Below are 14,570 nucleotides of genomic sequence, written 5' to 3'. Positions count from 1 at the left end.
ATTAAACTTCAATTAAATGATAAATTCTACAAATACAAATCATCATTTCATTATATTCTTAATCAAATTTTTCAAGTAAGTACACAAGTAGACAAGTCACGTTTTTCAATTGACAAAGTTTTAACATTTAAAACATGAGTTAATATTTTTAACATCAACTCTAGACCTAAGTTTATTTTCTATTTTTTTTTAATTTTTTTTTTAACGTTTATTTATTTTTGAGACAGAGACTGCATGAACGGGGGAGGGTCAGAGAGGGAGGGAGACACAGAATCTGAAACAGGCTCCAGGCTCTGAGCGGTCAGCACAGAGCCCGACACGGGGCTCGAACTCATGGACCGCGAGATCATGACCTGAGCCGAAGTCGGATGCTTAACCGACTGAGCCACCCAGGCGCCCCTATTTTCTATTTTTTTTAAGAAAAACCTTCTATAAGGGGCACTGGGTGGCTCAATCGGTTAAGTGTCCAACTCTTGATCTTGGCTCAGGTCATGATCTCATGGCTCATGAGTTCAACCCCTGCATTGGGGCTCTGTGTTGGCATTGCAGAGCCTGCTTGGGATTCTCTCTCTCTCCCTCTCCCTCTAACCCTCCCCATCTGTCTCACTCTGAAAATAAATAAAATAAACTCAAAAAAAAAAAAGAAAGATCTTTTATGAGATAGGTGCTTTAACCAAGTAAGCCATATATAGCTACCTTAAGAAAACTCTTTTAAATTAATGATATTTTTCACCCTGTGGAATTGATATCCTATTGGTGGGGAAATCAATACATATAACTTTTTTGGAGGTCAACTTTGAAATATGTAATAAGAACTTAAAATTTTTTCTTTTACCATAATTAAGTCATTTTTCCTAATGAAATAATCAAGAGACAGATAAAGATTGATATATAATGTTCCTCACATATCAGTAACATTAATAAGCTAGAAATAACACGATGTATAATATAACTGAGGGATAGATAACAAATTATGGTAATATATCTGACTAGATAATGAGTAATCAATAAATCTTCTTGGAAGAATAATTAATGTCATTAGAAAAGGCTCCTAATATCAATGCTATGTGGGGTGAAAACCCCATATACTGTATATATAAAACTAAACAGATGAATGGACAACAGATAAATCTGCCATAAAAACAGTTCAAAACAAAAATACCACATTTTATTTTCTTTTGTTGGTACAAATCATATGTGATTAAAATTTACCTCTTACAACAACTATGAGAATTTATTTATGTTTATTTTAAAACAGTTCTATTAAAAATAATGTGATATTTAAAAACAACAACAACAACAAAAAAATAATCTATGGACAAGCAAAGAATGAGGAGTCAGACCAGCCCAGGTTTAAAACTTGGTTCAGCCATTCACTGTGACTTTGGGTAAATTACTAACTTTCTGGGTCTCAGTATGCTCTGTTATACATGGGAATAGTAATTTTTGATAGTTGAGATCATACAGAGAACCCAGGATTATGCCTGAGACAGTGCATTCTACTTTCATTCTAATTTGACACCAAATAGAAATTACTGTGTTTTAAGAAATGAAATGCACATGCAACTCTCAAGAAAACATGAAAATCTAGTAAACATAACCATTCATATTAGAAACATATACCTGTTCTTGCACATCTTCATGTTCTGAATTAAGAAGTTTGATAAAAATTGGAACAGCTCCAGTTTCAATCACTACCTTGGTATGCAGAAAAGTTCCAGATGCTATATTAGTTAATGCCCATGCAGCTTCAAACTAAGGAAAAATAGAAGTAGAATAAGTGAGAGCACCAAAGAAATGTCAAAAAGAAAGGAAAGAGGGAGAGTAAAGACTTAGCTGAACAACCTGGAAGACTGATTTACAACTAGTAAAATTAATCAGATTTCATAAATAAAAACTCTTAATTTTGAAAAAGGACTCAATCTGGGGCGCCTGGGTAGCTCAGTCGGTTGAGCGTCCAACTTAGGCTCAGGTCATAATCTCAAGGTTTGTGAGTTTGTGCCCCACAGCAGGCTCTGTGCTGACAGCTCAGAGCCCATTTCAGATCCTCTGTCGTCCTTTCTGCCCCTCCCCTGCTCTCTCTCTCAAAAATAAATAATAAAAACATTAAAAAAAAAGACTCAATCTGGAAAAATAAGAACTGAAAAAAATATAATGAAAATGTATAAAATCATGAACAATAAATGAACACATCTGAAATTATAATTCACAAAACTAATGTTTAGTATTAAAGAGTCAGGTATTCTGACAGAAGCAATGCTCTTTTGGACAAACCTAACTTTTTATAATCAGTAAATTATATTGATTAGTTTTTTTTTTTTTTTTTTCAAAAAAAAAACTTAATCACATAAAAATATTTTAAGAGGTAAAAGAGCTTATACTAAAATGTTACAACCCTAATTAGCTAAGGGTCAAAAAAATTTACCCATTAATATTTTGAGGTTTTCTAAAACAAAAAATTTATTAAAGGTTGACAGCTACAAAATTTTTATTAAATTAAGAATGACTTTATATACTTTTCCCAAAATTGTTTAACAGAACAAACGTTCCTAGGAGAAACCAGCATTGCAAACATGACCAGGGCCAGACAGGTGGCACCACCTCTCCCTTTATTCCTGAATGCTTAAATATATTCAGTACTGTAGAACTTACTTTCACTAGAAACTTTAATCACATGTTATTTCTGGAAAGAATTAAGAAAGAAAACTTTAGAACTCACTTGTAAAGTACAATTTTCATTTCTTTCAAGAAATTTCACAAATCTCTGTACAACTCCTGGTTTCTGTATAACCTGATCAATTGGTGGATTAGGTTCTAAAAATTAAAAAGAATTAAGTTATTACATGACACAAAAAGACAATAATCTGGTCCCGGTGTCAATTAACAGGACACACAAAATAACTTTCCTAGGTTTCACTGACCAAGTTTAAAAGCCTCAGGTATATGTAATTGAAGTAAACAAATGTTCTCCTAATTGCAATGTTTACTGCAAATTCTTTTACATTGACCACAGTAAGACAAATCCTAAAATATTTCCTATACAAATATTTAATTTTGTAAGTTGAAGGCTATTTCAAAGGTCACCTTCGCAACATGGAGTATTTCAGTCTAACATTCGAAACACCAACTGAAAGATAATGTTCCCTCTAATTCTTCATAAGCATACTCCACTTTCCAGGGATGTCCCCTTCCCTGTCAACCATTGCTAATGCTTTCCAGTCAAGTTATGTTCCATTTTGTCAGAGTATAATCCATTATTTACAGAAATGCTACTGAACTATTAGTATTCTTCATAAATTTTCATGAAATGCAGAGGACTTTTGAGAACCACAAAATCTCTAGGAAATTTTCAAACAAAGATACGCAAAAATAAAACCAAGATATTTTAGCAATTGGCAATCTAAGTACCAAAAAGTCTTTCTTCTCCCTTGGTTTCAACAAAAAGTATATTCTTATGGTTCCCAAGCAACTTCTCGGTTAGTGTTCCTTATTTATCAGTCAGTATAGCATAAGACTCTTGAGCTCCAGGTTTTGAGTGAGTTCAAGCGCCATGCTGGGTGTGGTGCCTACTTAAAAAAAAAAAATTAATTAATTAACTTTATTAAAAAAAATAGATATTTTTTAAAAAGTTTTTTATTTTGAGAGAGAAAGAGACAGCGTGCGTGTGCGCAAGCAGGGGAGGGGAAGACAGAGAAGGAGAGAGAGAGAATCCCAAGCAGGCTCTGTGCTATCACTGTGTAGCCTGACATAGGGCTTAAACTCACTAACTGTGAGATCATGACATGAGCCAAAATCAAGAGTTGGACGCTTACTCGACTGAGCCATCCAGGGACCCCCTCCAAAAATATATCTTATTTAAAAGTACATTTTAAAGAAAAATTAAGACGTACAGACAAAGAAGAGTGCCTTAAAAAAAAAATCCAATAAATAAAACTCTAGTGCAGAATCTTGTAATATCAAATAAGCATACTGAAATGGGTGATGGGTTAAGGAGCGCACTTGGTATGATGAGCACTGGAGGTTATATGTAAGCAATGAATTACTAAATTCTACTTCTGCAACCAATATACACTATATGTTAACTAACTAGAATTTAAATACAAATTTGGAGGGAAAAAAAAAGTGACATCAATTTTAAATCGTGTCATTACTAGTTCAGTTCATTATCCATTAGCATTAGCAAATTTTAAAGCTTATTTTATCATGTTGATCTAGAAAAAGTAATGACCCATAGCCTTCTTTTATTAAATGATTAAATTTTCTGGTTTTATAAGATAAATGTACTAAATTAAATTGCTTATTAAAAATCAATTCGTAAAATAATAATTCTTGCCTTTAGAAAGCAGCTTTCTAAATTTCTGTGTTGCTGTAAGCTGTTGATCAGCGTTATTAGAAAAAATCATCTGAACCATATCTGTGGTGATAACTTCTTCCTAAAACACAGAAAATATAATTTATCATTTAAATATTTTATATGAATAATATTTGCTGTATCCACTACCTCCAAAATATTATTGAAGTAGAATCTGAAATATATTTTTGTAATATCTACCTCTGGAATAGGTACAGTGGAACTGATATCTGGATCCTGGATTGGACTTTCTAGCATAGATTCATCATTTCTGGGCAAAGAGACATTTCTGCGTTTGAACAGCTGTAATAAAGAACAAACACTTTATACACAAAACACTGAATTCCCATAGAATTATATTTTTCATTTAAGTGTACAAAACAAACTAATAATCTTATCACTTAAAATTCCAAATATTTTAGGTGTTTCTCAATCACTATGCCATGAAGACCTTAATAATCTTTGAGAAGTTAAACTTTCCAAGCTAGGTTAGCCTCTATTCTGCAGATTGCTGTCAGTCATTCTTAATTTCAGATCTTTTACCAATGGCGGGTCCCTTCAGTGCAGTACACATTTATGTTTTATAGTACTTGTAAAAGCACATATGCTCACACTAGTGTATGAGATGTCTAAAAATTTTTCAAAATTTTTTCCAAGAAATCTTAATAAAAAAGCAAATTAGTTACCTAAGAAAAATAATGTGGCATATTAACACACTTAGTATATCAGATTAATAAGGAATAGAGAACAACTCTCAGGAAAGATGGCCCTATCCTTATTATTTCAGAAGTGAAAAAAATAATAAAGAAAAAAAAGATAAGAGAAATAAAGCATAGAGAAGTCACTGAGTAGGATGCATAGATACATTTCCTACATCAAAATAGAGAGGAAAATTTCTGGTATCATATTCTTTTTGATAGCTAAATAATTACCACTCTTCTTCAGCCACTATAGTTCTTTCTAATCATTCACTCAACAGATTTTTTTAATTTTTTTTTGAGTTCCTACTATAATATAGTTAGGACTGTGCTAGATAATACAGATAGGGAGATGACAAATCATATTTATAAAACAGGGTCTTTCTCTACTTTCTTCATTGCTAGCCCTTTCTGCACATTAGTTTTAATTTACGCATGTGAAGACTATACCCTCTTAATTACTTATAAATATTTCTAAACTTAAGTATAACTTGGAATGAAAAGCATTGAGAGGCACTCTTTCTAATGATGTTTCTATTCCTTATGTCACATATACAAAGTTCAGAACAGAGAAGTCTTAGAGATCTAGCTGGCTGATGAGACTGCAGAAGGAACAGTATGATCAGCATAGGAAGATGACTACAATTAACTTAAAAGCAAGAACTGTGAAAACCACAAAGCAACAAATGAATACAATATTTTTTGGGGAAGAATTTTACAATGACAAACAGAAGTGATCTAAACAGGCTTAAGGGTAAAAAATCCTTAGCACTGGGATAAAATATAATTAACAGAAAAGTTTTATCAATAGAACAGAAAAGCTGTTCCTCTCAATGATTAAAAATAGTACAGGTTTCTGATTCATGAATTACTCCTGGAGTCTAACAAATTAAAGGATAGGCTTATATTCAATTTCCTAAAACACTTTTTCATTTAAAATTATCTAAAAATAAGCAATAATACCGCAACTTCTAAAATCTATACAGTTTTGTGATAAACAGAATTAAATATTTTGAAACACCTACCTGTTCTTCCCTTTTTTGTTTTCGAAGCTGTATTCCTTCTTCTTCTCTTCGTCTGCGCATCTCTTGGGGGTTTAGGGCTTTGTTCTTATAACTTTTCATTCTATAGTTATCTTTCCCTGGACTAGCCATGGCATCTTAAGGTTAGGAGAGAAGAAACAGATACTTGTAACTCTCAAAACAACATGAAATGTTTACTCTAGGAAAACTAAGTTCATGCTTACTGCTTAAATAGAATTACAAAATCCATTCTAAAGATCATGTACAAAGAATACATTCCCTCATTCCCATAACAAAATTGGGGCAAAAGGACCAAATATTTTAAGGACTAAACTATCAAACAAATAATAGATTTTGGTCTAAACACAGATAAAGTCATTACCCTAACTTCACTGGTTTTAAGACGCACTCCCCAAAGCCTGCTGTTTTAACCTTTCTGAAGTAGGAAACGTCTTATATTCACTGTCAGCCAGGAAATTATCAATCATGAAATAGTTGGGTAAAAAACTTCTAGGGGTGCCTGAGTGGCTCAGTCGGTTAAGCAGTTGACTCTTGATTTTGGCTCAGCTCATGATGTCATGGTTTGTGAGATGGAGCCCCACATCAAGCTCTGCGCTGAAGGGCAAAGCCTGGTTGGAATTCTCTCTCTCTCTTTCTCTCTCTCCCTCTCTCTCTCAAAATAAGTAAATAATAATAATTTTTTTAAAAAAACTTTTTATTTTTTAATGTTTATTTATTTTTGAGAGTGAGAGTGTGTGCATGCACAAGCAGGGGAGGAGCAGAGAGAGAGGGAAACACAGAATCCAAAGCAGGTTCTAGGCTCTCAGCTGTCAGCGGAGAGCCAGACGTGGGGCTCGAACCCATGAACCGTAAGATCGTAACTTGAGCCACAGTTGGATCCTTAACCAACTGAACCACCCAGGCGGCTCCAAAATAACATTTAAAAAAAAAAAGAATTGAAAAAAAAAAAACCTCCTAAGTTATGCTCCCAACAAGATCAAGAAATGGCCAGAATGAAATACCTTATTTTCAAGGGAACATGGTATTAGGCTTCAATAAGCACAGGTCAAATATTTTTGGGGGTCTGGCTTCTTTTATTTACTTAAAGTGCTGCCTTCAGAACTAAGACTGGGGGCGCCTGGTGGCTCAGTCGGTGGCTCTGCCTCTCCCCTGTTCATGCTCTGTCTCCCCCCGAAAATAAAATAAAATGTTAAAAAAAATTAAAAAAAAAAAACAAAAACTAAGGCTGCATGGGTCATGACTTCAGTCATGACTGCAATACTAGTTTGCAGTACTATGGTATAATTAGTTCTCTTTAAATGCTGAAATACTTATATATTTTTAAGTAGTTTTATTATAAATGTATTTAAAAACATTAACATTTATATAAACATTTTCTTACAAATGCACTTACAGTATTTTATGTAACATGTTACATTTAAAATAATATAATAATTTTACTTTCAGAAACCAAAGAGAATATTGTGATCAATTAACACTATGAAGTAAACAGAAGAAAAAGAAGGTTGGCATTTATCTGCTATCTCTGATGTCAAAGACAGACTAATGAAGTAGCAAATTATACTGTAATTAGTAGAGTAGCTGAAACATATGCATTGAATCCCGTGAAAGCCCAGAAGACCTAGCAGCTAACTGTGCCTCAGGGAGCTCTGAAAATCTTCACAGTTATCTTAAAGGAAGAGCAAGAATTTGCCAGGAAAGAGGATGAAAAGGGAAAGGGAAGGAACAAGCATTTCAAGCAGAGGGAATACATGCAAAGGCACAGTTCTTGCAGAAAACTGGCATAATCACAAAACAGTAAGAAATTAAGTGTGCCTAAATTAAATTCATGGGAGAAAAGGCAGGAGATAAAGCTAGAAATGTAACTAAGAACACCTATGGTTCCTGCAATGAGGTTGAGAAATTTGGATTTGATCCTAAGGAACAGAATTAAAGAAATTAAAGAGAAGATTGTTTTGAACTTTGATGATGAAGACCAGAACTAAATTAATAGTTACACTGGAAATGTAGAAGACTGTTGATTCCAGAAACATTGCAGAAATTGATTCAAAAAGAATAAGAGACCAAATAAATATAAGAAATATGAGGTGAATAAGAAAAAGGAGTTTAGGAAACCCTATGGTTTTTAGCTTGAGCTATTTCAGTACAATGACAAAATAAGCCAAGACAGGGAATACAGATGGAGTATCAGAGGGATGGTTTTGTTTGATTGCTAGCTTGTTTTTGAGATGAAAACAATAAACTTTTCTTTTTAAAGTTACATACAGTAAAACAAGCACTCCTTTGGTATAAAGTTCTATGAATTTGACAAATGCACAGCATAAAACCATCACAATCAAGATACAAACAGCTCCATGACCCCTAAAAAACTTTGTCATGCTGGGGTGTCTGGGTGGCTCAGTCAGTTGAGCATCCGACTTTGGCTCTGGTCATGATCTCACAGTTCGGTTCGTGGGTTTGAGCCCCAGGTCAGGCTCTGTGCTGACAGCTCAGAGCCTGGAGCCTGCTTCAGATTCTGTGTCTCCTTCTCTCTCTGCCCCTCCCCCCCCACCAGAAGTAAATGGACATTAAAAAACATTTTTTTTAATAAAAAATAAAAAACTTCCTCATGCTGCTCCAATTAGCCCCTCTTCCACCCTTATACCTGGCAATCACTGACTTGTTCTCTATCTCCACAGTTCTGACTTTTCCTGAATTTCACAGTAAGTGGAATAAAAACAGTGTATAGTCTTGAATTGGCTTCTTTCATTTAGCATAGTGTATCTATGAGATCCATATTGTTGGCATATATCAATAATTCATTCCTTATTGTTGAGTAGTATTCAATTGCATGCTTATATCACAGTTGCTCGATTCATTAGTTGAAGGACATTTAGGTTGTTTCTAATTTAGTACAATTATGAATAAATGTTATAAATATTCATGTACAGGTTTTTGTGTAAATATGTTTTCATTTCTCTCGGGTAAATATTTAGAAGTAGGACTGATGGATAACATGGTAAGTTTATGCCTCCCATTTTATAAGAAACTGCCAAACAGCAAAGTATTGTACCATTTTGTACTCCCATCAGCAATGTGTAAGAGTTCCTGTTGCTCTTTGTTCTGCTACAGTTGGTACTGCCAGAATTTTGTTGTTGTTAATTGTAGCCATTCTAATACATGTATAGTAACTTTCATTTTAAATGTGTTCAATTTATAATACTTAGGACACATACAGGAAATTTAGACCTATAGATGGTTAAAAATATGGGTCAAACCCCAGGAAGAATCCTAATTGATAATCCACGATCATGTACAGCTATAAAAGAAAGGTGACCAAGGATTGAAATCTTGAGGATGTTTATCTCTTAGTGGGAAAAGGAGCAAAGGACCAAAAAGAAATAGGTCAGAGAAATAAGAGAACCAGAAGAAAGAGGAAAGAGAAGAGAATTCAAAAGACAAGGTTGTATTTAATTTATAGTAGCACTGAAAACAGACCACTTGATTTATTCATTCTTTGATTCATCCAGCAAATCTAAGTGCCTACAATAAGCCAGGTGCCACACAAGGCATCAGATTTGATAATTAGGTCACTGGTAAAGACAGTGAGAGAAATTTCATTAGTGGTGGAGCTAAAAGTAGAATGGAAAAGGCTGAGCACTTCAGAATGATGTGAAAGATACTTTGTGCCTCTGAACTTAACACATGTACATTATAGCAATTAAGGTATATTTATACTTGACCAAAATCCTTCTTTAAAATAATTAATGAATTGATTTCAATAATACTGTGTGGACCTACAAATACTTATCATTAGAAACAGCTCAATCTAACTTTATTAATAAAAACAGTGTGCAGCAGTATTCCCTAAGTATTTCATATATAAACATTCTGGCTCATTAATAACAGCTTTGGCTCTGAGATGAGAAAAAGATGAGTTCACTACAGAACAAACTGGACTTCAACATTAGTTGTTGACTTATGCTCAATAAATACAAAATATTTTAGGAAAATGAAATGTTCATAGTAATAAGTCTCTTAATGTTTATCACCTACACATTAGGCTTTTCGAGGCCATCGGCCTCTAATCTTTTTTTGATCACATATCCTTACGTATGCAAAATATATTTGTGCAGGGGCGCATGAGTGGCTCAGTCAGTTACACATCAAACTCTTGATTTGGGCTCAGGTCATGATCTCACACTTCATGAGATCAAGCCCCACAACACACCAGGCTAAGAGTGCAGAGCGTGCTTGGGATTCTCTCTCCCTCTCCCTCTGCCCCTTTCCCACTTGTGCTCTTCTCTCTAAATAAATAAATAAATAAATAAATAAATAAATAAATAAATAAATTTGTGTATTCATCCTCAATGTTTATTTATATACAAGTATTACTAGCCTAATAATCTCTCCCATTACAAAATTCACAAATAGAAAAATTTTTTATAGAATAGTTTTAAAAGGTAAGGAAACAAGTTCTAGTATTTTCTCCCCACATCTACTTCAGTTACCTTGTGCCTCTCCAGCCTACACACTGGACAGCACTTCTAATTAATCATTAATCTAGGTGCCCACATTAAAATCTTTAATATAAATGGTAACCAAATAAAATCTACCCCCAACAACTCATGTATCATTTGTTCCTTTTTCTGGTACTATTTAATACCTGCATCCTCACTGCAATTGCTTTAAAGGAGACATATAGTCCAAGAACAATCTCTAAAGGTACCTCACCAGAGAGGATTGTTCCCTTTTCTGTAAAATAACTTTAAAGACTACTTCAAAGGTTACCATCTCATACAAGTTATTTTAAATATAAGAAATGCCATTCAGATACTTTGAGACTGCAGGACAGAGATTCTTTCTCTCTCTCTCTCTCTTCTCCCAGTTATAAGCTTATTTTTCACTCAGCTTTTTGAAAAACTGTTTTGAGGTTGGGCAAGTAATTGCATCTTGAACTTCTAATATATATTAACGGAATTTCTTGTGCCCCTAAAGCCTCCATTTCTACGGGTCTGGATGCGTATTAGTAAAAATATAAGGCTGGTACAAAGGGGTAAGTGTTCTGACTACATCCCCTATAACCAAACAAGCAGTACTTAAAGAGCTAAAGGATAAGGCTGTTTCTTGTTTACCAAAAAAGAAAATCGCTTACTGAGTGCTGTTATTAAGAGACATCAAGTCAGACGTAAAATGCTTTTAAAAGCCTAAGAGTAAATGCCGATGTCATATTCTTTTGAAGTATCACTATCTCGTTGCACACCTTTCGAATCCTTCGCCTCTCATGCATTACCGAGGAAACACTTGTTAAATTTTCATCTTGGAACGGAGCTATTAGAAGCATCTATCCCACCCGGTCCCGCGTCGACATCCAGGTGGAGGAGGGAAGCTGGCGGACCGCGAGCGTGCGACAAGTAGGCCCCCGGGGCCAGCCGTGCAGTATTCTGGACACTGTGGAACTTCTAATAAGCTGCCGGACCCACACAGACGCTAGGTCCCAGGACTGAATGGCAACATTTGACCAGACCGTGTACCTCCGAGAACGGAGCTACCAAGGCACGGTGAAGCCGCACCGGGCAGGATGAGCTCGGCCGTTTAAGGCTCCTTCCGAGGGCCAGCCCGGCTGGCTGCGAGGATCTGTAATCCCCCGCACCGTCGCGTCAGCAAGGAAAAGGTCCGGCTGCCACGCCCCCGCCACCAATGTGTCCCTTAGGGAACCCTGCAAAAAACCCTGGCAGAATGGCCTGGTCCTCAAGCCTTCGCAAGGAAAGGGCTAAATACAGTGACCCCTGGAACCAGCAACCCCCAAAGGGACCAAACCCAAGCTTCACCCAAACTGGCCTGTATCACTCCCACTTACCCATTAATGTGGCACGATCTGCTGTCCTAACTTCCCAGTCCCCGGTTGCGGCGTCCGCTGCAGGTAACAGTGGGGTCGCCACTCCGCCCCTAGCGTTGAGCGTAGCGACAAGGTTCGCAACTCAAAATGGCGGCTACCTGCGCCCCTTCCCCGAGACCCCGAGACTCGGCTCCCAGAAGCCCTTGCAAGCGGCGACCGCGGCGGCGGTGGTGGCGGCGGCTGCACCGACCGGCAAGAGGGGCGGAGAGAAGCGAGCGCAGAGCTCCACCCACCGAAGGAGGAGCCGGTACCTGCGCTGACTCCGGGATTTCAATCGGGCGCGGTAGCTGTGGCAGCAATGAGTTCTACTGCCCTAAGTCTTCTATGGGAGCTCTCATTCATTCACTCATTCGTTCTTTTGGTTTGTTTGTTCAGTCACTCATCCTACAAGATCGTATTGATGGAGAGCCTAATCTGAGCTAGGCACTGTTTTAGATATTGGAGCTGAAATAGTGTGCACTCTGGAAAAATTTCAACCTCGTGGAGCTTTACTGAGGCTCTTTCCTTCTTGAGCTTCATTAAACCTCTTCCTATGTCCTGCTGGTTTGTTTCAAGCTTTTCAATTTGCCATTTATTTAGAATTTGGATTCTATAATATCTGTGGATTTTTGACCAAAAAATAGTCATTGATACATGAATAATTCCAAATAAAGAACTCTAAATTACTATAACACACATAAGCTTTGTAATCCACCCTGGAGTTCAACAGTATTGAAAAGATCTGTTTCCAGAAGTAATGCTGGGCACAGAGTATAGTAGATAACACATGATAGCTGCCCTGAAGAAGATCCTGTTTTCTATCTCTTGTTCTTTTTGTTTTCTTTTCTGAGAATTTCGTGGTTACCTTTTGGCTCTCTATCGAGATAGATAGATAGATAGATAGATAGATACATACATACATACATACATACATACATACATAGATTCTGCTATTGTGTTTTTAATCCCAAGAGCTATTTCCTTTTTGATTCAAGGATTAAATATCTTTTTTTTTTTTTGTCTCTCTGAAGATATTCATTGTAGTTTCCTTTAAGTATTTTTTTTCCTCCTTCATTTGTTGTCTCTGTTTCTTCAGAGTTTTGTTTTTTCCTTTTTCATCATTTGGTTTTCAACTTTACTGCTACAGGCTGTACTCTAATGCCTAGTGATCCTTGAGTATCCATTCATATTTAAGAATGAGACACTAAAGAAAACTATTGTAAATTTGTTTAACAGCCCATTGTCTGCTTGCCAATTGTCCTCCCTACAGAGTAATAACCTGGGATATTGGCTGTTTCATTGAAGGACTTTCCTTATCTGTAGGTCTTATCTTTTGGACCAATGATATTCCCTGGAGAAGAATTTTTTAATCTCCTGACTGGAAGACACATATCAGACATCAGAATGTGTTGGGGGAAATGGCTAGGAGCCTCGTAATTCAGTATTTAGCTTTCACTCTTCCCCACTTACAGTCCAACACCTTGACTCCTCCCTGCCCCCCTCCACTTAGCTGTGCATTTCTGACATTATAACCTTGCTGGTTCATTTTCTTCATAAAACCAAACCTGTAGCCTTCTGTCTTGGACGGAAAGATCAGTCACTTGGCAACCTAGTGTTGGAGGAAATCTGGAGATGGTTCTAACTGCTCTTTTTTCAGACTTTTCAGCAAAATGTTCCTCTTTTCAGGCCAGTTTTAATATGGTTTTCAGATGTGTCAGGTCTTTAATTTCTGAACATTTCCTGAGTTCTGGTGTATGAAGTGACTTGTTTTTGTTGACTTCTCTTCTTACCCAAGTTAGTTTCTACTCATCTATCCTTTTCCTAGCTTTCACATTTTGTTAAAATTTCATCAGCATTTATTTTTATTATTGTTTTTAGTCTTCTGTCATTTTAGTAGATTTCGAGAGGCAGGGAATATAAATGTACATGTCCAATCTGCCATATTTAACTACAAAACCGTAAATATACTGTACATCATCAGGTTTTGCCACTCTCCTATGTAAATATTAAAATAGTTTTCTCCAAGAGCCTACATGATTTGGCCCCTGTCTACAACTCTGACCTTATATAGTAACCACTCTTCCTTCAAGAACATTCTGCTCAAGTCACAAAATGATCTTTTTGCTCCAATCTTAGAGCCTTTGCTCTAATTATTTTCTTTGCCTGGAATGCTCTTCCTCCTGTTGGTGCAAAGTTTATCACAACACTCACCTTCTTGGAGAGACCTTTTCTAACTACATTAGTCCTCCCTATAAATAACCCAGTTTTATTTCTTCATAGCACCTATCATGATCAGTTCGTTTCCTTGTTTATTTTCTGCCTCACTAGCATGTAAGCTTCAAAGGGTGTTCATTTTGTATATTTTGAAGACTTCTGCAGCCCCAGTTCCAAGCAAAATGCCTTTCGAATAGACACTCGCTATATATTTATTGAATGAAATGAAAACTGAACCCTAAAAATAAGGTGTGTGTGATCTTGTAACCTTGAGGCACGAGCTCATCTTAGTTATCCTCCATCTGTGGAGCATAGTTTGGATTTTGGAACGTAGTAGTATTATAAGCCCTTTATCGATACATAGCGGTAGTCAGGCCCTAGGTTCTTATGGATTCGTGTAATGTCCT

General features: G+C 36.1%; 1 protein-coding gene across 4 annotated transcripts in view; it reads right to left on the bottom strand.

The window, feature by feature from the left end:
- Nucleotides 1-12,076, bottom strand: part of KPNA5 (karyopherin subunit alpha 5) — a 55,275-nt gene extending 43,199 nt beyond the window's left edge. For 2 of the 4 annotated variants that reach the window (XR_006202798.1, XM_042939676.1), the window contains exons 1-6: nt 11,932-12,076; nt 6,075-6,208; nt 4,553-4,654; nt 4,334-4,433; nt 2,720-2,814; nt 1,624-1,755 (exon numbers count right to left, since the gene is read on the bottom strand). Coding sequence is in view for 3 of the 4 variants with exons in the window: in XM_042939676.1 (XP_042795610.1) it covers nt 1,624-1,755; nt 2,720-2,814; nt 4,334-4,433; nt 4,553-4,654; nt 6,075-6,208; nt 11,932-11,935 (567 nt within the window). In the remaining variant the exon portion in view is untranslated. The remainder of the gene's footprint in view (nt 1-1,623; nt 1,756-2,719; nt 2,815-4,333; nt 4,434-4,552; nt 4,655-6,074; nt 6,209-11,931) is intronic. The other 2 variants (XM_042939677.1, XM_042939675.1) reach the window with 2 other exon arrangements.
- Nucleotides 12,077-14,570: the final 2,494 nt, after the last annotated feature.

The sequence above is a fragment of the Panthera leo genome, chromosome B2 (genome assembly GCF_018350215.1).
Source record: "Panthera leo isolate Ple1 chromosome B2, P.leo_Ple1_pat1.1, whole genome shotgun sequence".
NCBI classification, from domain to species: Eukaryota; Metazoa; Chordata; class Mammalia; order Carnivora; family Felidae; genus Panthera; species Panthera leo.
The sequence above is the reverse complement of the archived record's forward strand: the minus strand, read 5'-3'. Positions and strand labels throughout refer to the sequence as shown.